Raw genomic sequence first — 23,824 nt, 5'->3', positions numbered from 1 at the left:
CATTAGATTAAATGATAGAGGTAATTACAATAAACATTTCAAGTAAAGGTAATTTACCCTCAGTAACTGACTTTTGAACATAGACATTTGATGAACAAGCAGAATATTATTAATAATAGTTATCAATAAAATATATGAAAGATATCACACATATGTTTTATAATTCTGAAATAGTGTTTAATTACAAGTAGATTTGATAATATCGATAGTTGGCATTAATAACACATAAAATGTACTACACATGAAAAATGAAACATAACCTTTAACTAAGCCACCTTGCGTGACTATACTTGAATGAAGAAATGGTTGTATAAGTCTTGAATTTCAAATTCATAATATACAATAAATTGAGTATTTCACTGATTTTACTAATAACATAACTGTTTAATATAATAAATAATGAATAATTTGAACTTGCCTTAATCACACATAAATATTTGTAAAAAATGGTCTTGTGAAATTGAAGTACACATAAATACATACAGTTTATCCTTGGCGTAGTCTACAATGGCGTATCAAGAAAAACAGAGGTAAAACGTTGTTTAGAAGTTGAACAAGACGTGGCGTCTCAGATTTGTAGTAATGAGTTTGGAGAGAATACTGCATCGATAAACTTGGCTGGTTTTGTAGTAACAGAACCACTTTCAACAGAGTACAAGACGATATGGAGACGGAGTATTGCCACAGTTAAGAGTGCACAAAGGCGACGAGAATAGCCAAGCTATAAGAGAGAGAGAGAGACACGTGACCGAGTCACAGGTCCAAACACCATGAGAGTCTTTCCTGGACTGAAGAAATAGTGGCGTGATGAGAAGAGGGGGAAACAAACTAAGGCAATAGACCGAAGAGAGTGTGTGTTGGCAACAAGAGGTAGTGTTTAAGTGAGATTAGAGAAAACTAGTGGAATTCGGGAACGAAGACAAAACAAAAATAATCTACAAGCAAGCAGACCATTAAAGGATTATGTAAGACTGATAAAATAATTTCTGAATAGGCACAAGTTGAAGAAATGACATCAGGGCAGACAAAGAGAAATGTCTTCTAGGAACTATGACAATATTGAGAATAAAAAACACTTAAGACTAATATATATTAAGACTAAACAGCAATAAATAATGCATGAGAGAAATACGCTGACACTATTAAAAATGACGCAACAGTCACTCAAGCTGGCGCCGAGAGAAAATGATATCGAAAACAAACCCAAACAACCTATTTTAAAAATACACGTAAGATAAGCCTTACAAAAATGCTAAATAGATTTACCAAGCCTGTAAACTACAAGACTCAACTATAACCTTGAATTTATTGGAATAAAACAACTTTACGCAATGGCGTAAACAACACATGTACAAAAAATAATGTAAAAATCAGATAATAAACCAAAAACAGATATGTACAATTTATATGTAGATAGTTTAAAATAGCTTCTTAGTTTGAACTAAGTACTGGTACGTATTCTTTTCAATAAGCAACTGCACTTCTGTTCTCCAAAGTAATGCCTTCTGGTAATCCTTTTTAATAAGAAATATTGCTTTAATTTTCTAACCTCTTCTCTTGCTTCCTTTCTCATGACGGTAAATCAGAGTTCATTGTCATATCATCTTCAGAGTCATTGTCATTTGTTTTGGAAGTAGTCAAGTCTGAGACAGCAGCAAGATCATGGATGTCAGTCAATACGTACTCTGTGTTAAGCGCGTTGTCAATGTTTGGATACTATATGTAGTTTCCAATTGGTTTAGCAAGTTCTTGTAATTCACTATGTTTCACAGAATTTTCGTTTGGTTTAGTAAGATTTTCAGTGTCAGAATTGAAGTTAGTTTGTGGAGGTTTACCAGCTTTTACAAAACAATTTCTCACTGTTGTAGTAGTAACCTGCTCTATAGCTATACGAATCCATTAAACTGCATCCGGCACACTAATACTTTTAGAAAGCTTATCAGCATTCGTAACCTACATTATTGACAATAAGTAATCGTAATAACTTTTTTCTATACTGAATTTTTAAGTTCTGAATGATCCCCTGATCAGGTGGTTGACATACTGCAATATTATTTGGGAACACAAATACCAATTTTAAATTTTGTAAGCTAACATTAAGGCAGGATTTGCATTGTTCAAGAATAGTATGACTTTCCTATTTTGCCTCCTATTCTATGATCAGAGCTTAACAGTCAGTCCATCATTATGTCCCTGGTCATCCAACATTTTTTATTTGAATACCATTCAATTTCTGATGAATTCATGTTCATGCTGTTAAAACATCTTGGCTTTGCAGCTTTTTAGTGGTTTTTCAAATTTACTTGACATATTCACAGCCAACATAACAGTCAGTCTTTCTTTTGATATCCTTTCCCCCTGTACATTTTCCTCTTTCAAATACATGTTTCACTGGGAAAAGCCCAGAAAAAAGATGAGTTTCATCACAATTAAAAATGTTTCTTTCAGTTAACAATTAATAATTGAATGTTTTCCATTATAATTATTTAGTTGAACTGAATCATTTGAATTTTATCCAGTTGAACCAAATGTTTGTTTATTCAGGTAACAATTAAAAATATTTAATGATAACCTCGTGCATATGTCATTTATCTTTTACTTCCAGTCAGACACTAAATTCTCATCCACAGCACCAGCATCACCACAAACATTTTTGTATGAAATGTTATGTCTAATTCGGAGTTTATCTAACCTATCCCCTGATGCTTTAAATTCATTGTGAAAAAAGTTCTTTAGCAATTTCTAGGGCTTTCTCACAATCAAAGTTCCAGAGACCGGAATGTTAGCATGAACCCTGCAAAACCACTCATAAGTTAAATTGTCAACCACCTAGACCTGGCATTTTAGAAATGCAAGTTTACTTAACTGATTGTCATTTTCAGTCCCTGACTTTAGGATGTCAAATTTTCTTTTTAAGATATCACTTATTTGAATTTTCCCGACATAAAAACGTTTTGCCATATCTCACATACACATTGAGTTTTTCTTTTTTGTAGACATTTATAACTGTTACTTTTTCTTTTAATGTATAGTGTTTACGATTTTGAGATATTTTAAGTTATGATAATGGTGGTTATAACAATTTTTATAAAATACATAATTGAATGTATATATAGAATATGTACTACAAGAAAAATACAGTACTATACTGTAACAAAAAATATTTTCTGTGTTCAATGTGTACAGTATACACTTGGACAGCAACTGATGATGAATCACGCTGGATGTTGAATTGATTGAAATCATAACATCAACATCTAAGTGGAAAGTGATGCAGTTCACAGCAGGTAAACAGATTAGTCACACTGAGAATAAAATAAAATAAGGAAAATACAATTTTTATTCCTGAAGTCTGTTTTTTAGAACTAATTAAACAGTTTTTAGTAAAGTTATTGTGTACATCTTTTATTAAGAAGGTCTGTTTTGAGAAAGTATTTTATTCATTAATACCAGTATAAAACTGCCGAGGAATCTAAAGGTGTATGGTATTAAGAGGAGTCCGCTAAAGGAAAGTTTCACTGTATATGACCTGTGAAGCTATTTGTTAAAACAAATTGCTATTGTGAAAGTCGTGAAAGTGAAAAGTCTTTATATTCAGCATAATGGGAGCTAAATGGTGGAAATTGACCTAATAACTTATCTACAATAACAAAAACTGGCTTTTAATAAATTGATATTGTTGTATCCTTGCTTAATGTTTTTTATCATTTTCATTGCAAAATTATACTTTAATATAAGATTTATTTTGTTTTAATAAAATGCAGTAAGTTATACAGTATTCTTTCTCAGTTTAAACTATTTGATAGTTTAAACAAAGTATCATGACACCATGTACTGGGCTGTAATTGTGTGTGTGCGCGCTTACAGTAGCAAACAAAGGGAATTTTCATTCTGTAGCAGACTGCTTGTTTGGTGTTTCAGGTTATGTTGTTAGTTCATATGGGAACAGAATTGGTGGCTTTTGTGCTTTTATAACTCATTGTTAGTTAGTTTTTAGTGACTGTGTGAGTTTCTGTTATAAGTTTGTTATTCGTTTCTAATTAATACAATGGGTATAACCCCACGAAAGTGGTAAAAAATTGTTGCTCTGTCCCAACACATACAAATGACTCAAAGATTGATTGCCAATGAATGTAGTGTGGGATTAGGTACTGCAATTGAAATCGTGAAAAGGTTTAAGGAAACAGGTTCTGTCTCTCCAAAGAGAAAAGGAAAATGTGGAAGGAAAAAGAAAACCCTGCCCACACAGGATCGATTACTAATAAGAAAAAGCAAAATTAATGCACGATTGTCAGCTGTTGACCTTAATAGGGACTTAATAGAGAGCCGTGGGATTAATATTTCTGAAATGACAATTCGTAGAAGATTGTTGGCAGTGGGAAGGATTGCTCTGAAACCAAAAAAGAAGCAGTTACTGACAGGTTATAAAGACAAAAAGACTTCAATGGGCAAAGGAACATAAAGAATGGACTACTGAGTAGTGGAAAAAAGTTATTTTTTTCAGATGAGACTTCTTTGTCCAAGGGGAGAAAGTAGACAGCCTACATACGTAAGTCAGCAGATGAAAAGACTGCTATGTCAGCCTACCTGCAAAAAGCTTCCAAACACCCAGCCAAAAAGATCTTTTGGGGATGTTTTACACATGAAGGGCCAGGAGCACATGTGTCTGTGAATGGAATGATGAAATCGGATCAATACATTAATATATACCAAAGAAAAATAGTTTCTTATGCAGAAGAAACACCTTATCACACGTTAAAGAAAGCAAAATAGTTCTTCAAAAACCAAACATTTTAAGTGCTCGTGGCCAGGGAACTGCCTTGACCTGAGTCCCATTTAAAATATATGGGTCATGCTAAAAAGAAGACTTGGGAAAATGAATTGTAGCACAAAAACTAGCCTTATTACTTTAGTGATACAGATTATATATATATATTCACACACGATTGTGGAACATAGTGCTGACAAGATTTATTAAATAAATTATGATATAAATTGAATTAACCAGCCAAGTGTTATTATAGATGAATATGTCTTTAATATTTGTATAGATTTCAACAAAAGAATTGCAGTAATTGTTGAGTAAATCAGTTTTTAATTCAATTCATTATTATTCAGAAATATTTAAAAAAAGAACAAAAAATGTAACACATGTTATTTAATGAGTCAGGAATGTATGGTTACAGATCAGGTTTGACTTCACAATTTTTTTTAATAATAATTTGACAAGAATTTCTTTTGTACCACCATTGTTTTTCAGTTTAAATTGTGGACTTATTTTTTCTACTCATAACTATTTTTTTTAAAGTGTTTGTTTATTTATATATTTTGTATAGAATGAGCCTTGGAAACTTGATATTTTTAAAGCAAAATAGGTTAAGACAGGAATATAGAGGCAGGAATATGACAGACTGTGATATGATCTTGTGTGTTGATGTTAAATCAGTAACAATGGAGCAGTGGTCTGCTGTATACCACACATTGGTAGTGAAAACATTTAAAAAATTATAATTTGGTTGTGATTTTGACATTTCAATAACCCAGGTCATGATGTCATTCCTAGTAGCAACACAATAAAATTGTGGACAAACAAGTTCTGTCATAATGCTTCTGTAATGGAAAACAAACTAATGGGACACTGTGAGAATCCCTAAAAACATAGCCTTTCTGACACTCGAGCAGGGCAGCAATAAAGGAACTCTCATACTCAACCAGAAAGTATGCTGCAGCCTTTGTATATCTCTTAGCAAAAGTTTAAAATTTTTGTTTGAATAAAATGATAGTGGTGCAAGAACTAAGTGACTTAAGTGCTCTTATTCAATTATTCATCATCACTAGGTGAGCAAATCTTGTGATATCTGTGAGAATTTTCTTCTTTACTGATGGGAAATAGTCTTGGTAATGAGTGACAAAGTACATTTTTATTAATCTGATACAGTGAACAAAGAAAATTTCATTACTAATCTGATTCAAATCCTCAGAAACTTCATATGATTTCTTTTCATAGCCCATTGTAGCTGTGGCAAGTTTTGCAATCGTAGACCCTTATTTTTTTTTTGAAGAGGAAGGGAATTGGTAACAATCTCTTCTGCTGGATACAATGATGTTACAGGAATTCTTCACTCTTGAACTGCATTATTGTGGGCTTGACTTGAATGTGGTGTGGTTCCAGTACGATAGGGTAATGACCCACATTGCCAGAGCATTTATGACAGTAGTTCAAGAGATGTATCCAGGCTATTTAATTTCCAGAAGAGATGTTCCAGCACATTTTCCAGACCTGTTGGTATGTAATTATTTTCTTGGGGTTACCTTAAGTCTAGAGTGTTCCTCATCAAACCTTCTTTCTTCTCTTTTTCCTGTTTAGTCTCCGGTAATTATCTTTCAGATAATACTTTAGATGATGAATGAGGATGATATGTATGAGTGTAAATGAAGTGTAGTCTTGTACAGTCTCAGTTTGACCATTCCTGAGATATGTAGTTAATTGAAACCCAACCACCAAAGAACACTGGTATCCACAATCTAGTATTCAAATCCATGTAAAAATAACTGACTATTAGACTTTACTAGAATGCTGGAACTCTCGTCTTCCAAATCAGCTGATTTGGGAAGACTTATTCACCACTAGACTATCCAAGTGGGTTTCATCATCAAACCTAGGAATACATAAATGAACTTGGTACCTTCATATGAGAACAGATCATAGCGCTATGTCAGACAACATTGTGCAAGCAGTGATGTGAATTCTGCAGGACAGGCTGCTGCAACAGTGCAGTATTTAACGAACGATTGAGGTCAATTTACACATGCTATTTAAAAAATAAATTATGCGCTCAAATAGCATAATATTTGGTATAATTACATAATTAGAAATAAGTAAGCTATTTTTTATTTATTTTTTTTTTAATTTTAAAAATCTTTTGTTCCCATGACTCATCCCTTAGTATTGATGAATTTTTAATGTCATATATGGGCATAAAGAGACACCTTTTTTTTTTATTATTGCAATTATTCGGAGAGAGAAAGATAGAAGTTGAAGCAGTATAACAAGTTATTTATTTATTTGAAATCAATTTTATAATTATACATGAAAAAGTGACATTTTAAAGTAAATGTATTTCATTAGTTCTCTTTGGTATTGTTATTGTTGTTACATTATATTAATTATTCCTTTTTTTATAATAGATGCTGGTAAATCAACAATTGGTGGTCAAATAATGGCATTAACTGGTATGGTAGATAAAAGAACGCTTGAAAAATATGAAAAAGAAGCTAAGGAAAGAAGTAGAGAATCATGGTATCTTTCGTGGGCACTTGATACTAATCAAGAAGGTAAGTAAAGTTTTTCATAATGAAAAATACCCATGTTAATAATTAAAAGTGATGTTTATAAAGTAGATTGATTTTATTGTGATGATTACTTTTTTGTTATTTTGTTGTAATAATGTACGTATTGTATACTAATTTGTTTAAGTCAAGAGGAGTTTTATTTATAGGCGATAAAATTTGTAGTTAATTTGTCATGAAATCGAAAACAGCCAGTTTCACAGTTATCTGTTTATTTATTGAAACTAAGAAAAAACTTAAAATAAACCGATATGAAAAATAGAAAAAAATTAACCACAGATGTGTTATTATAAAGTAATCTAAATAACCATCAAATTGGAGAGAAAAAGATCACAATTTTGTTCGAGGTATAGATTTCATTATATCACTAGCATACCTAGCTGATTATGCACTGAAATAATTTGAAAGCTTTATTAGAATGAACACAAGTAATTTTTCATTGCTTTGGTGGTGTCTAACTTAATCTTATTAATTTTTTTTTTAGTACTTCATTTTTAAGTAACCTGTCATCCAATGCTAAATATGAGCAATGGTATTCCTTTAGATAGTGTGAGCCTGTTCTTTGATGATGTGTTACTTTTTGGATGAAAAATGTTTATAACATTTATGTAAACTGTTTTAACAAAAATCTTAGATCAGAAAATATGCTGCTTGTAGTATGTTGGATAAAAATAATGACTGAAATTTCCTGATTGGAAAAAGATTGTGCCTTTGGGCATTAATGCCATTAGGCCTTCAAAATAAATACGGTAATGTTATTTCCTGTGCGCAGGGTTGTTTATCGTGCATGTTTCCTTGTGTAACCACCTCCTAATCTGTTCTCTTGAATATCTATAATTGTTTCTTTTGTGTATCCAATTTCTTTGTATGGAGTGTAGAGTAGACTCCCAACAGGTCTATCGAGATATTACATTCTTAATGTGATCTGGTGGTGGTGGTCTTCTGATTCCTGTCCATTCTGGTAAGGAATACACGTAATACTAATGGTTGAAGTGGCAATCAGTTAAGGGTTCAGTCATAACAGCAATTATTTTCTTTTTCAAGAGTATATATTAATCTTCTTTTGAGACATGAAAGATAAAAATAAATTAAAACAAATTTTACTAAGTCACATGATACCTTAATTATAAAGTTCCAACTAAATAAAATAAAATGTTTCTATTAGAAGATTTTAGTATCATTATAAGAACAAATTTAATTAGTTTTAATGTAGAGTTTAATGAAGGATTAACTTCAGTAATCCTAAAAGTACATATGATTTAAGTAAGATATTTTTAATTTTTATTGAACTGAATATATATAGGATTTTTATAATTGTTATTTGTAAGTTTATAATTTCTTATTTTATGTATTGTGTTTATAAAGTAAGGCCTGTTAAGAAATAAAAACAAAATTGAAAAATGTTAACAAACTTTATTACTTTTACATAAAAAATAAATTTATTTACTATTTTTCTACATAGCTGCCTTCACTTCAACACATTTTTCATAGTACATTACATTTTATAGTTTCTTCATACACTATTCAAGAAATTCCACCACTAGTGATTTAAATAAACCATTCACTAACACCATTTTACAGTTTGTTGCCATTGTCACATGTTTAAGATGCAAGCTACTATTTAAGGTAAAAAAAGAAAGAAAATAATCGCTGGTAGCTAAATCAGGGCTTGTAGGTTGAATGATAGAATATTTTTCCAACAAAATATTTCCAATTGTCTTAATGTCTGATTTGCTGTGTGTGGCTAGGCATTTTCATTGAAAAACAAAATCCTATGATATAGCACATCCCATGTGGTTCAAGATCTTTCACAACATGTATTGACTTTCACGGTATTTCTGCGATCCTAAATTTGACAACCAGGACACCCTTTTTGTCACATAAAACAATAGCCATAAGCTTCTTTACTGAATGTTTTTGTTTGAACTTCTTTGATTAGGAGATGATGAATGCCACCATAAGATTGAATGCTGCTTTGTCTTGACATTCAAATAAAAAATCCATATTTAATCTCTTATAAAAATCAATCAAATTACTCAGCACTTTGTTTCGTAATGCAAAAAAATGCATGAGCTGTAGAAAGATGTTTTTCGTTGAGTGTATTTTAATATCTTCAGTACCCATCTTGCACACAATATTCTACATCCCAGTTTTTCAGTCAAAACTTCATCAGTCAAAGATTGTAAAACGTCAAAGATAATTGTGACATGGTGAAGTACCGGTTTTCTCAGATTTTTATCATCTTTTTCAATCAAATGATCTATTAATACTGATGGCTGGCTGCTAATTCTTCATAAATGTACATTCATGCTTTGTGAAATGAATGGCACCACAGTCTATTTTGGTGTCGCTCATAATATTCATCCCATAAACATCACAAATTTTCCTGTGAATTTCTTTCAGCTGAAGAATTGCTTTTTACTATCAAAAATCTGATTACACCTCTTACTTCACATTCGGCAGGATCGTAAATTGTAGCACTCATTATAAATGGATAAATATAAAGAAATATAAGAATTATATAAATATAAAGAACAACAAAATGAGTAAATCATTGTTGCTTGTAGTTGGGCTATTGTTTGAAATAGATGAGCAACACAAACATCGCTTGTTTACACTGTGTATAGAACGGCAAATTCAAAACAGACCTTACTTTAAAAATGTCATCTGTATTAAGCTTGTCTTGCTTTTCACATTGTGTTTTTTATTTGTTACAGAAAGAGAAAAAGGTAAAACTGTGGAAGTTGGTAGAGCGTATTTTGAAACTGACAAAAAACATTTTACAATATTAGATGCACCTGGACACAAAAGTTTTGTTCCAAACATGATAGGAGGTGCCGCACAAGCTGATTTAGCTGTTTTAGTAAGTACATGTATACTATGCAAAAGTTGGAGGTTATAAGTAAGAATGCTAAAACCCACAAACCAGAAAACCACAGTTTTTGTTGTTAAAAGATTACATGTGCTGCTGTCAATTGTACAGCATAGGCTGAATGTATCAAAGACTTATTTTGTTGGTATGATTACTGGATGTTTTTTATGGTAAATGATGCAGCTAATTATACAGTTTTTATTTGAAAATACCTGTTAGTTAATTTTCTCTTTCATTCATAATATCCAGTAGAACAACTAGCTTTTGAAGTGTTTTGATAATATTGAGTAAAAATTCCAGAAAAATCCTTTGGCTTTAATTTGTTATTCTCAGTTGACAGTTATTAGTTAGTCAGTAATTATTTACACATAATCAACCACCTATTTGTATACACATAAGTTATTTGTGTACACCTATTAAACTAATTAATTTTGCAGTAACTCAGAATTTTTTGTATGAATATCCTTATAGTTATAGTTATTCTGCTATCCTTATAGCAGAAAAATTCACGACAAAGTTAAAATGTACACTAGCTGAAAGTATTTAAAGGCAGGGAAATTTTTACAATTGATAATTTTTTGTATATTCATGGAAGTTAAATTATGATAGTTGAATATTTTTTAAACATTCTTTTAAACGAAAAAGGTAATTTTATTTTTGAATATTTATAAGCTTTTTTCTATTAAATTTTATTACTGTCCTTTTTTAATATCAAAATATAAAGTTATTAATATTAGGTACAGAACAATTTAGCATTTCATTTTATTCAGTAAACTTCTAAAAAATACATTTTTTATTTTTTAAATATTTAAGCGAATAGTTAATAAATTTTGATAAATCATCAAAAGTAATACAGGGAGTCAATTAGCTCTATTTTTTTTTTTTTTGAGTGGCATCAGTTGCTTTGCCCATTATCTTCTAAAAATACTGATGGGATCTAATGATCTCCTCTCTGTTTTAATTTTAATAATAATTTAACTGTTTCATTGCATGCAGCTTTCGCTGGTGGTGTTTTCCTTGCTTTACTTGTCTTCATGATGCTTCTTTCTTAGGCCTTCCAGATATTGTAGAACAATCAAGTTGAGAATGACTATAGCAGTTTCCAAGAGTGACTTATATCTAATGTCAGGTCTCCTGACCTGTAGTGTACTTTAATTTGTACTGCTTATGTATGCAATATGAGACTTAGCAGTGTAGCAGTGGTTTTATCAGTTTTATTGTGATCATAATTTTATTGTTGTAGGTTATATCAGCGAGAAAAGGTGAATTCGAAACTGGTTTTGATCGTGGTGGTCAGACAAGAGAGCATGCTATGTTAGCAAAAACAGCTGGAGTAAAGCATTTGGTAGTTCTGATTAATAAAATGGATGATCCAACTGTTGAATGGTCTGAGGAAAGGTTTGTTTGCATATAATTTGATGTATTACAGTTTCTTTTGTTGCTTTTAATCTTGGGTTTCAATAAGGTGTAAAACAATTAACAACTATTTACTGCTATTTATTTAATAACTATTTTCACATTTGTTTTAACATTTAGCATTAAATTTTATAGTGTGTGGTAATGATAGAATTTAACAAGATTAATAAGCTCTTAAATTCAGGAATTGAGATATCCAAATAATTTTATTCATCTAGTTGTTTAGTTTGATGAATGTGGCTTGCTGTAAATTCATTATGACCCTCTGCTGTTTGTATGTGTCTTGATTACTTTGTAATGTGCATAACTGCTTTGCTGAATTAACTAGAAATTTTGGATTTCTACAGTTTAAGATAGTTCTACACTGCTTGTTAGATAAAAAGTAAAATTTATGTGATAGAGTGAAAAGTTCCGGGCCGGAATAAGAAATAATATTTTTCTGGGCACATTGTAATTTATTTTTCAATATTAGGCTACCATTAAGGTCTATATCCTTAGTTTAGCGTTCCTCCACAAGAGTGCTTATGCCAGTTGGGTGGGTTGATTTATTCTACTCAATAAAATAATCACCTACAGCAACAATAACTTCATTATTGTTGGAAAATCTCTTCCCTTGAAGCCATTTTTTTTAGCTTACAAAACATAATAATGATAGTCACTAGGAGCCAGATTAGATGAATATGGAGTAGTGTTTGAGCAATTCGAACCGTAATTCATTGATTTTTGCCATTGCAAAGACTGAACTGTGAGCTGGAGTATTGATGGAAAACCACTTTTTTTTTGCCAAATTTAGTCGTTTTCTTTAATTTCATCACTGAGATGCTGCAATAGGTTTGTTTAATATTCACCATTTATTATTGCACTTGTTTTAAGATAATCAGTGAAAATATTCCACGTGCATCTCAAAAAACGGTTGCAATAACTTTTTCACGTGAAAAGTTGTTTTTGCTTTTTGTTGGACCAGGCTGATCTTTTTCAACCCATTGTTTTGTCTTGGCAGTGTAGTGATGAATCCAAGTCTCATCAACAGTTACAAATTGACTTAAAAATTCCTCTGAATAGCATCGAAAGAGCTTGAGACAATCGCTTGAAATGGTTTTTTGGCACCATTTTTGGTTGGGCATGAGCAAACACAGCACCCAGCTAGCAAACAGCTTGTTCCTGCCCAAATTTTAGTGCAAAATATAGTGTACGCATTGAGTTGATATGCCTACAGACTGCTAATTCATTCACTGTCACTCGTCAATCTGCCAAAACGATTTTATGCACATTTTGTATCATTTCTGGCATAGTCACTTGCATCCACTGGATGGTTCATTGTTGGTGTGTGTTTAACCCATTTTAAACTCTGCAACCCAGTGTGTAATCGTTGTAGTTGATGGAGAAGAGTCTCCCAATGTTATATCGAGCTCTTCTTTAATTTCCTTTGTACTTAAGCTTTTCAGAAAAATTATTTAATCACTGATAAATTTCCAGTAGTTCCATTTAAAAAAAAAAAAGAACGCCCAATTCTCCTCTTCGACAGACTGTAAGTACTATACTTAGTGATGCAGCAACTTGAAACTCTTATAATCAACTAATGAAGATTGGAATCATGTGATGCCATCAAGAAATTGATGGCATACATTTTATCTAAAAAAAAATATTTGAAGTTAGCTGGAAACAATCTTTCTGATATGAAATTAATTATTGTAAATTATAAATTGGTTAATTTTGTTTTTAAAATTTAATTATTTTTTGAAATAAATTTTATTTTTAATTTGATAAAAGAAAAAGGTTTTTGTAAATTATTTTTATTTGTAAAATTAGTAAGCGAGTAAAATCTTATTTATAGAGCAACATTATAAATTGGTGCTTTTTTATAATATATCATATTGATGGATTTATATTTTTTCCAGGTATAATGAATGTCGAGATAAAATTCTTCCTTACCTTAAAAAGCTCGGTTTTAATCCAGCTAAAGATCTCTCATTTATGCCAGTTTCTGGTTTAACAGGATTAGGCCTTAAAGATAAATTAGATGAGAAAATATGTCCTTGGTACAGGTAAGTTGGAATTGATTAAAAGTTTTTTTTAATTTAATTTGTTTAGATCTATATTTGAAACAACTGTTTAAAACTGTGAAAAACAATTGAATACTTTGTATTACTTTAGGATGGCTACTTTGAAATTAATTTATTTTAAATTAACCAAATATTAAATTTTGATTACATGTAAGGTTATTTGAAATTATACAACTATAGAGCATAACTAAATGTTGAATAAATATTTATTATTAATTAATATTAATTTTTAATCTGTTATGTAGAGACTGAAAATATAGATATATCTTACCTTATTAAAAAAAATCACAATGTCATGACTGTAATACTTTATAAAGATTTCTAAGGCTTACTAAATGGTTATTTGTTTAAATTAAAATAGTATAGTTATCTAACAGTAAAATTTGTCATCCTGAAAATGTAACTAAAATAAAAAAAATGCTAAATTCTTTGTGTTAGTAATTTGAAACATTGAAGTTGTATTATCTTGTTTTACTTACTCAACATTTAAACAAAATCATTCATTCTGCATTGTAAAGAAATCAGTTTTTCTGAAAAAATATTTTTATTTCAATAATTTATGATTTTAAAACTAAACTACCCTAGAAAGCAAAACCAAGGCACATAACCTCAGTTTAATATTCTAAGCATATTTTTATTATTTCCTAAAGAAAACTATTAGTCAAATATTGAACTAGAATTGATAAAAATTCTTGCAATTAGTTATATGAATAGGTTCAGAGAAAATTTATTAATATGTCAATGTTTGGTTGTTTCAGAGGCGACCCGTTTATTACGTTTATAGATAATCTTCCTTCACTAAATAGAAAAATGGATGGGCCATTTTTGATGCCTGTTTTAGAAAAATATAAGGATATGGGTACGGTTGTTATGGGCAAAGTAGAATCTGGAGAAATGAAAAAGGGACAGTCTTTATTATTAATGCCAAATAGGGTAAGTAATGTAGTAGCTGCTTTACTTTTTTTATTTATTTATGCATATGTATAGTGTACTGGCTTAAACGCTGGTTGGAACCGTAATATTAATTTGACAACTAGCCGTAAACAAGTCCTAGGAAACAGTGTTGAAATGTATTTTTTATTTTATTTTTCCCCTGAATAGTTCACCTTGGAACACGTTAGATCATTTATTTATTTGTGGTTTTTTGTTTTTTTTTCTATTTTTTATCCCAGATATCTGTTTCCTTCGTTCTTCAGAAAGTTCAACTCTGTTTTTGTGTTTTGGCGCTTCTTGGAACCTTTTATTTTCATCTTTTAAAATTTCTCTTTCTTTTATAATTTCTTCAGTTATTTTCAGTTTTTTAGGTCTTTTTGGACTTGTGTGAACCATTTGCCTTTAATTTTTTTACACTGGAAGAAATCAAAAATTTGTTTAGTCATGGTACTGTTATTCATTCTAAATAAATGCAGTTCATCTTTTCCTCGTTGTATCTGACAGTTGTTCAATTTTACTATAAATTTTGATATTTGAATTAATTTTACCTGATGATTATTTTGAAATTTAGGACCTAAAATTTTTCTTAAAATTTTCCTTTCTTTTTTTTAATTAGCTTTTCTAGTAGAACTTTGTTGCACAGGCATAGGATTTCTGCTGTATAGAGTGCTTCCGGCTTTATCACAGTTTTTAGTATCAAAATTATGAGTTCCATGATAAAAATTGTATGAGTTTTTTGTTAGCTGGAAAGCTGATTCCATTTTATAAGCTAACTGTTAACGCTTTTTTGTCTAAAGAATTTCATCTGATCCATTCTCCAAGGTATTTGAAATTCTCCACTTTCTCTATTTTTTTTTTTTTATTATTATTTATACTAAGGAAATTCAGGCAGTTTTTATCATTAGTCAAAATTTTCATTTTCCCCAACATGATTTTTAGTCCCAATAGCAACTTGTTTTTCATTGTTCAGTTTCATTCTAGTTTTTAGCGAATGCCATATCATTAGTGAAAGGTAAACAGTTAATCTTTAGTTCCCAGTCTTATTCCACTATTTTTGTCTAAATTTTTGTTCTATTCTCTAATTATCTTTCAAGAGTACATTGAAAAAGACCATCTCCTTGTCTTACACCAATTTGTATGGGAAAAGGATCTGATAATTCTCCCAGAAACTTTATTTTAGAGTATGTGTTAGTTAATGTTGCTTTAAGTTTGCTGTTTTGTTATCTAAACCTAATTCTGTTAACATTTTGAAAAAAAGTGATGTTCTATCTACCAAATCATGTGCTTTTTGAAAATCAATAAAATTTGTAACACATGTTCTATTTTAACATTTACAATATTCCATAAATTTTTTGAGATTAAATATTTGCTCTGTGCAAGATGTATTTTTCTAAATGTACCTTGATATTCATCCAGTTGAGGTTCTGCATGATTAAGAAGAACTTTAGATAGAATCTTGTATATAACTTCCAAAAGCGAAATTCCCCTGTAGTTATTTGGATCCTTTTTTATGAAGTGGCTGAATGAGGTGCAGTCCTCCAATCTTCAAGAATTTTTTCAGTATTCCATATTTCACTTCAAATTTTTACTAGGGAATCTTTTACATTTATTTTGGCCTTCTTCCAACTTTCTCCAGAAGCTTTATTATTCTTAAGTCCTTCAGTTAAGTTTTGAATTTCATCCAAATCCAGAGGTTAGGATTACTCCTCAGTAATCTGCATTATGGTTTTTAATTTTGAAATTAAAAGTTTCTTTTGATTTCTCACAATTTAATAAATTTCGGAAATATTTAGCTAAGATTTATCTCATCCTTGTTATTGTTTACATCTTCCAGCTGAAGACATTGATTGTATTAAGTTAATTTTAGTTTAAATGTTTGGTAGAAGTTGCGAGAATTATTTTTATTAAGTTTTCATTTATTTGGTTTAAAAGTTCTTTCTCATTATTTTTCTTGGATTGTCTTATCTTTTTTACCAATTTATTTTCTGATCTAGGAAATTTTCCCTATTTTCCTCGTTTTTGGTGAAGTTCCACTTTTGCCAGGCTTTTTGTCTTATAAGATCACATTCTGACGTCCACCACATGTTTTTTTAAATTTTTTACGTGATGCAACACTCTGCTTTTTGTATCATTTTGGTTTTAATGTTTTTTCACCTTCTGTGCCTTTAACTTTTGTTAATTTTAAAAATTGATTGCATTTTGTATTAATTTCTCAGGATCAGTCTTTTTTGTCTTTGAAGCCTAAAATATATGTAACAGTATATTAAATTTATTTTTATTTTGGGAATTACTTTAGATTCTATTTTAGAGATGTAGTGATCTGAATCTAAATTAGCACATAACTCTCTTTTTTGAAAATCTACTAAGTGGGAATATGGTGAGATCCCGTTTTCTGTTTATGAAGCAGTTTCTTAAAAGCTGTGAATTTTAAAATCAAATAAAGTGATTGGCAAATTTTTATTAATCTTCCCCCACTTTTAATTGGTTCTTTTGTGCACGGGTTATTCTCTAGCTACTTTCTTTAATTTCCTCTCCTTTTCAATCTGTGCATTAAAATCTAAGATTATTATGTTATGTATCTGAAATGACCTGCAAAAGCCATTTAATTTATCCACTTTTTCTTTATTAATAGGTGCGTGTGCATTAACTATCATATAAATTTTATTTGTGCTTTTAAATGTAAGTAGGAAAGTTGTTACGTGATTTGAAATTTAAAATAGAATTTAGAATATTCTTGTTTATGATGAAATGAGTACCTAGATGACACATATTCTTCATTATCCTTGCACCTCTTTTACCTTTATAAATTCTGAAACCTTCAGAGTCAGAAACATTTTCGTCTGTAAACTGTTTCTTGTAGAGCTGTGATCATAATGTTTTGAGTTTTTAAGAGTGTCTGTTAGGAGTTATAATTTTCCTGCTTTTAAAAGAGAATTTACATTGAAGTTTGCAATAAAGTTAGACTTTTATACTAAATTCTATTTTTTAAAAGGTTTCCTAGTCACTCCAATTCAACTTAGTGTGAGGTTACAGATTCACCAGAATCTGAATATCTGCTTGTACACATTTGTTTGGTGGATTGGGTACCACCTAGGGTAATACTGCTATTAACATAATACATATCCATAAATGATAATATTTTTTGGTAATTTCCAGAGAAATTACAGATATACAACCAAGGTTTTAAGCCTTGGAGACTCAAGCCAGCTGTCCCTAATATGGGAAACAGACACTGACTAACCCTGCCACCCAATCCAGGAATAGATGCAGCTGGATTTTTTATTTTTATGTCGGCCCGCGGGTGATATTTTATTTCTCGCTTTCCCTGTATGTCTATAGAGCGTTCCCCTATCTGCCACCTGGGTATGCGCTTAGTAGGGGTACAGATACCCCCCCAAGTCCAAGGAAATTTATTTTATTTAGAACAAGATTAAATTAATTTTAAATTTATTATATGGATAATTTGGGGACAATTTTTATTTTATTATTGACCTTTATCATGATCATTGAAATATTTTATTATGATTGAAGCTATTTATTTAGAATTGCAGTTAATGAACTCTAAAGATTTAGAGAACTAAGAGTTTTAGTTTATTCTAATAAACTATTAGAATTATTCTAATCGTGTCCACATTAGGATGAATGCACTGTTGATGATGCTTCTGGTAACCCTTAACTGCCTAATGAGGATATACCAGGTCATATAATGGTTAAATTCAGTTGTGCAGTCACCTGTCTATTACTGGTTGTGAACATTTCACAGTAATTACAAATCAGGTATATGCACTGGTTATAACCCACTTATCACTGGGTTACAGAAGAACATTTAAGTAAGGTTTACTACTGGTATTCCAGCTGTAAATACATATTCATAATTTGAATCCATTCCCTTTTCGGTTTTTGTTTCAAGTCAGTAGTGTGACATATGCTAAAATAAAAAACAGTACATTTTTATATTTGGTGGGATTTTACCCAATAATGTGCTGGTTGCTAAGAATACTGTACGTTACAGTGGAAGCACTGTACCATCTGGTTGGCACACATCAAATTTGTTTATGCGTTGTTAGATGTTACCTTGATATGCCACAGATTCTTCTACTACCAGCAAGACCATGCTGGTCTTTTTACAGAGTATATGCATGCTGTATTGTGTGTGCATCTTGTTTACTTAGGGATGTGCAGATCATTTCTTTACATTTGGTGAGAACATCAGATTTGTCTAAGAAGTGTATCTGGTTTGGTAGTGTCAACATGACCATGAACCCCCAGAAAAATGTGGATATCCAATTCTAGTCATTTCACTACATAAGACTTGCAGGGTCATTGAGAGTAACTACTACATTAATTTGACTGAGCCTTGGAAACTCTCTTGGTGACATGAAAATTTTGGTCTGGTAGCCAACATAAAATTGCATCTAAGCTGTAAAATTGAGGATGCCTGAAATTTGTGAAGTGTGGTATTAATAAAAGTCTTGAAAAATTATTTTAAAAAGATATTTATTATAGTTATAGTGTTATACATGAAAGATGTTTATAGTAATAAAAATTATACATATATATTTTGTGAAATGAAGGTAATAATATCAATTAAAAATGTATTGATACTATTTCACTATTGTTTATGATATTCTTTAAATTTAATCGATTAAACAAGCAAGAACAAATATATAATAAAAGAAATTGAACACTAGAAACAATTTAACAAAAGAAATAAACACATAAGAAAATTTTAAAATAATATTAAAGCGTGATAGTTTTCCAGATATACAGTGTATTTAAAGTGAATAAATCTTTTTTTTCTTCACTGAAGAACATGTGGTTTAAGACTACAAAGCTGAACTGTGATGTTTGGTTGTGTGTAGTTTTTTTTATTAAGTCTGTCAAAATTGAATCAAATATCGATGTTAGTGCCTACCTACTTAACTAAACATATTTTTGTTTAGATCCATACAAATTATTTCCTTCTGTTGTCATGTAATAAGAACTCCATAAAAATAGTATTTTTTTAAAAGTTACGATTTCCCATTTTTATGTTTATGTATATATATATATATATTGGTGAATTATTTGAATTTTCATAAAATTATGTATTTTTTTGTAGGTACAATTTAATTTTTCAGTATATATTTGCAATTTATCTATTTATTTTTAGACACCTGTTGTAGTAGATCAGTTATGGTCTGATGATGAAGAAGTAACATCTGTATCGCCTGGTGAAAATATTAAAGTTAAACTGAAAGGTATTGAAGAGGAAGATGTTTCACCTGGATTTGTATTGTGTGACCCCATTGCACCTGCCAGAACAGGCAAAGTGTTTGATGCACAGGTTTGTTTCTAGTTTAGTTATTTTTATGTAGGTTTGTTATTTATGAGTTATTGTTTATTGGAAGGAATGGTGCAGTAAAAGTTAATTACGGTGATTAGTAATTTTATGAAAAATATGATTCCAATCATGGGTCAGAAAATGTAAATTTGTTTTCTTTTTGTTTTTCATACATGATAAAAACCTTTTGTTATAAGTTTGTGGCTATAATATCTAAGAGTTTAATAATGTATAAATAGTGAGTTTATTTAATAATACTGTCTTACACATTTGTTGTATAAAAAGCTAATAGTTTTTTAAATGTTAAAAATTGAACTTAAAATAATATTTTGTAAATTAAATGTTAAGCTTCTTGATCAGCATGACAGCATGTGCTTCTTTTGTAGTTACTCAAACCTCAGCTTTTAGTGTTGCCAACAGTCCTTTGACACTATATTTAATGTTGCATTATTATTTTGTCTGTTCTAGTGTTCTTAAGATCTTGATACATGATTGTGATACAGCCATCTCAATTTTTGTCATTTTAATAATGTCTTCTACTTTCCCCATCAATGCTGTTTTCATTTCAAAGTAAATATGAGTTCAAACTACTTGTTTCTTTGTTCTAATATGCAAGATCGTATAGAAAACTTACAAAATATACTGACAGATGCACAACCCAAGAATAAAAAATGAAACTATGATTGCACAAAATATTGCACTGAAGTGATTAGATACATTAACCCATGAATACAAAGAAGTTATAGGCAGTTCAAATTTTACACACAGCATGTAAAAACAAAGATCTCAACACACTAGAACTATTTTGAAATTTATAAACCCATAATTTAACAAAAACAACTTACGAATTTCAGTGATTAACATACAGGGCTTTTCATATTCTTCTTTTTAAGACTGTTGTAATTAATAAGAATTCTACCAGTTACTCCACTTAATAACAATTCTACTAGTAACTCCACTGAAAAAAGATCCGATAATCAGCTCTCAAAGGCCTTCAGAAAAAAGTTCCATTTTTATTATCTGTAAAAATATTATTATTATCACTTCTGCAACCTTCTCACTAATACTAATTCAGTCTCTTTCCTCTCTTGTATTTATTTTTCCAGTGTTTATTATATTTATCTAACAATGGAAGTCTTTATACCATTTTTTTCCATTTACTCTTTTTTTCTTTATTTATCTAATTTTCCTATTTATGCTATCTTCCCTGTGGTGGTAACAGCAGACTTATTTTTTGTCCATACTTCTCTGTGTTCATATCTTTCATTAGCTCTTCCCCCCTCCAAGAGAAAAATATCATTTGTTATTAGTCAGACTTTAACTTAATTTCTCTTTTTCTCTGCAATTTGTTATTGATTTTACTTCTGTTACAGGTTGTAATTTTAGAACATAAGAGTATAATATGTGCTGGATATTCAGCCGTAATGCACATTCATTGTGTAGCCGAGGAAGTCACCGTTAAAGTAAGTTCATTTTATTTAAAAATAATTACTTTATTATAAATTCAGTTGCAGTTATTTTAATTGGGCTTGTAAATTTTTCTAATTAATAAATTAAATTTTATTTCATTGATTTTCTTTATAACATAACAAGGGCACATATGTTATAGGATTTTTTTTTTTATCTAACAATCCTCATTACCACGCATTTATGTATAAAAATTTAATTTTACTGTTGCCAGTTAATTTTCATTCATAGACTTTTTAAATATCTATAATTAATGTTATGCAGTTTCAGTTATACACGATGATTTAAAGAAACGGGAAATTTTTAAAATTAAATAACGTTAATGAAAAATTTTTTTTAGATATTGAATTTTATTTCATGTAATTGTACAAATGTTGCCATTTTAAGCAACATTTACATTTTAGTTTATTTTTTAAAGATGACATCTTGCAGGTGACCTCCTCTTCTACGTAAACACTCACGAAGTCTCTTCGTTAAATTGTTCATGGTTTGACGTAACATCTCAACTGGAATTTCTGCAATTGCTTCTCGGATCTTTGCCTTTAGTTCTTCCGTTGTAGCAGGTCTACTGTAGAACACTTTGCTTTTAAGGTGAGCCCATAAAAAGTAATCGCAAGCTGAGAGATCAGGCGATCTGGGAGGCCATCTAATGTCACCATTTCGTGAAATGACGCGTTGTCCAAACAATCGGCGTACAGCTGCCATCAATATTCGTTATATGATGTCTCCATCTTGTTGAAACCAGGCTGTGTTAAGAATTGGTGGAAATCTCTTTTGTTGTTCCACAAAAAAGGTTTCAAGCATGGCTACATAACGAGCCGACGTCACTGTAATCGCAAGACCGTTGTCATCCTCAAAAAAATAAGGGCCTATAACACCGTAAGATGACATAGCACACCACACGGTCACTTTCTGGCTGTGCAACGGACGCTGGTGTAGTTGCGTAGGATTTTCTTATGCCCAGTATCTGAAATTTTGCTTGTTAACTAATCCACTGAGGTGGAAATGCGCTTCGTCTGACATCCACAGTTCGTGAACAAACTCTTCGTTATCATTTATCTTCTGAAGCATTATATTAAAGAATTGTGCTCGCACAACTGCATCGTTCGGTTTCAGTTCCTGGACGATCTGCAACTTGTATGGATGGAATTGCAAGTCCTTCACTAACATTCTTCGAACACTTAAACTATGCAATTGTAAAGATGCTGAGAGACGACGGATTGACTGATGTGGACTTCGTGTGACAGCATCTTGTAAATCTTGAACATTCTGTGGTGTACGGATGGTTCGCTCACGGCCTAGAGGTTTCTTTTTCATTGCCGAACCAGTTTCCTCAAAATTAGATATCCATGTTTTAATTGCATGTGCTGATGGAACACGGTCGTGCCGTCCCAGATTAAAATGACGGTGAAATTCTCTACGCACTCCCTTCACACTGTCATTGTTTTTGTAAAATGCTTTGATAGCAAATGCATGTTGCGCACCACTCCAAGGATCCATGACAACTAAATGGCAGGTCAGGTTAGAGAGGCTGGCGCCACTTATTAAGTGGTACCAATCGCCCACGGCTACCAACACAACTTTCAAAATTTCCTGTTTCTTTGAATCACTTGTATAAATCATATATAAAAATATATTAAAGTTATATAAATCAATAAATTTATAATTTCTTAGTTCTTTGCTCTTGTTTTACATTTAAACATTTTTTATAGTAAAACTAAATGGAAAAAAATTTGTTCTAGTATAGAATAACCTAATGAGAAAATAAATTGTTACTGAAAATCTTTAACTTTTGAAAAATCTCACCTTTTTTTAAAGGAAGCCAATGAAAGGGGTATTGATGAGCCTTGTATTTCTTTCACTTTGAAAGAAAAAATTAAATTGTATTGTAATTTTTTATTATAAGATGTTAAATTAAAATTTCAATGGTTCTTTAAAAAAAAGAAGAAAATTAGTATTTATTGTGAAGTAATTGCAGAAAAACTTATTGTTTAGAATACTGCTAGAATTTATTATCTGAAATAATGAGGTACAGTCATGTTTACATCTTTATTTATAAAGTGAAATTATTTAAATTCATTTAAACATTTTTTATGGTTTTTCTTTTGATATCCTGTACTTTTTTAGTTCCGTCATTAGCCTAGTACCTAGTTCTTTGTGTAGCCTTAACCTAGGAAGGATAGTAATGATTACAGTTATGTAGGTAATCATGTTGTGATGATAATATAGAAAATAAACTGCTTGTAAATTTGTTATTAAAATATATTTATTCTTAATGTAATTAAACATTTTATGCTAGTAAAAAACTGTTCTTTGAGTTTCTGTTAGAAATACTGTCATGTGTCTATTAGTAACAGACTGTTAATAATATCACTTATGGTAACCCATGAGATACTCTGA

General features: G+C 30.5%; 1 protein-coding gene across 1 annotated transcript in view; it reads left to right on the top strand.

Annotated features, from left to right (window-relative positions):
- The window catches only part of eRF3 (eukaryotic translation release factor 3), a 54,166-nt gene that overhangs the window by 15,447 nt on the left and 14,895 nt on the right, over nucleotides 1-23,824 (top strand). The window contains exons 3-9 of the mRNA XM_075374907.1: nucleotides 7,189-7,335; nucleotides 10,068-10,213; nucleotides 11,466-11,620; nucleotides 13,537-13,683; nucleotides 14,460-14,634; nucleotides 19,787-19,960; nucleotides 21,331-21,420. Of these exons, the coding sequence (XP_075231022.1) occupies nucleotides 7,189-7,335; nucleotides 10,068-10,213; nucleotides 11,466-11,620; nucleotides 13,537-13,683; nucleotides 14,460-14,634; nucleotides 19,787-19,960; nucleotides 21,331-21,420 (1,034 nt within the window). The remainder of the gene's footprint in view (nucleotides 1-7,188; nucleotides 7,336-10,067; nucleotides 10,214-11,465; nucleotides 11,621-13,536; nucleotides 13,684-14,459; nucleotides 14,635-19,786; nucleotides 19,961-21,330; nucleotides 21,421-23,824) is intronic.

This window comes from Lycorma delicatula, chromosome 9, assembly GCF_047948215.1.
Source record: "Lycorma delicatula isolate Av1 chromosome 9, ASM4794821v1, whole genome shotgun sequence".
In the NCBI taxonomy this organism is placed as follows: domain Eukaryota; kingdom Metazoa; phylum Arthropoda; class Insecta; order Hemiptera; family Fulgoridae; genus Lycorma; species Lycorma delicatula.
This window is presented reverse-complemented; position numbering and strand designations above follow the sequence as displayed.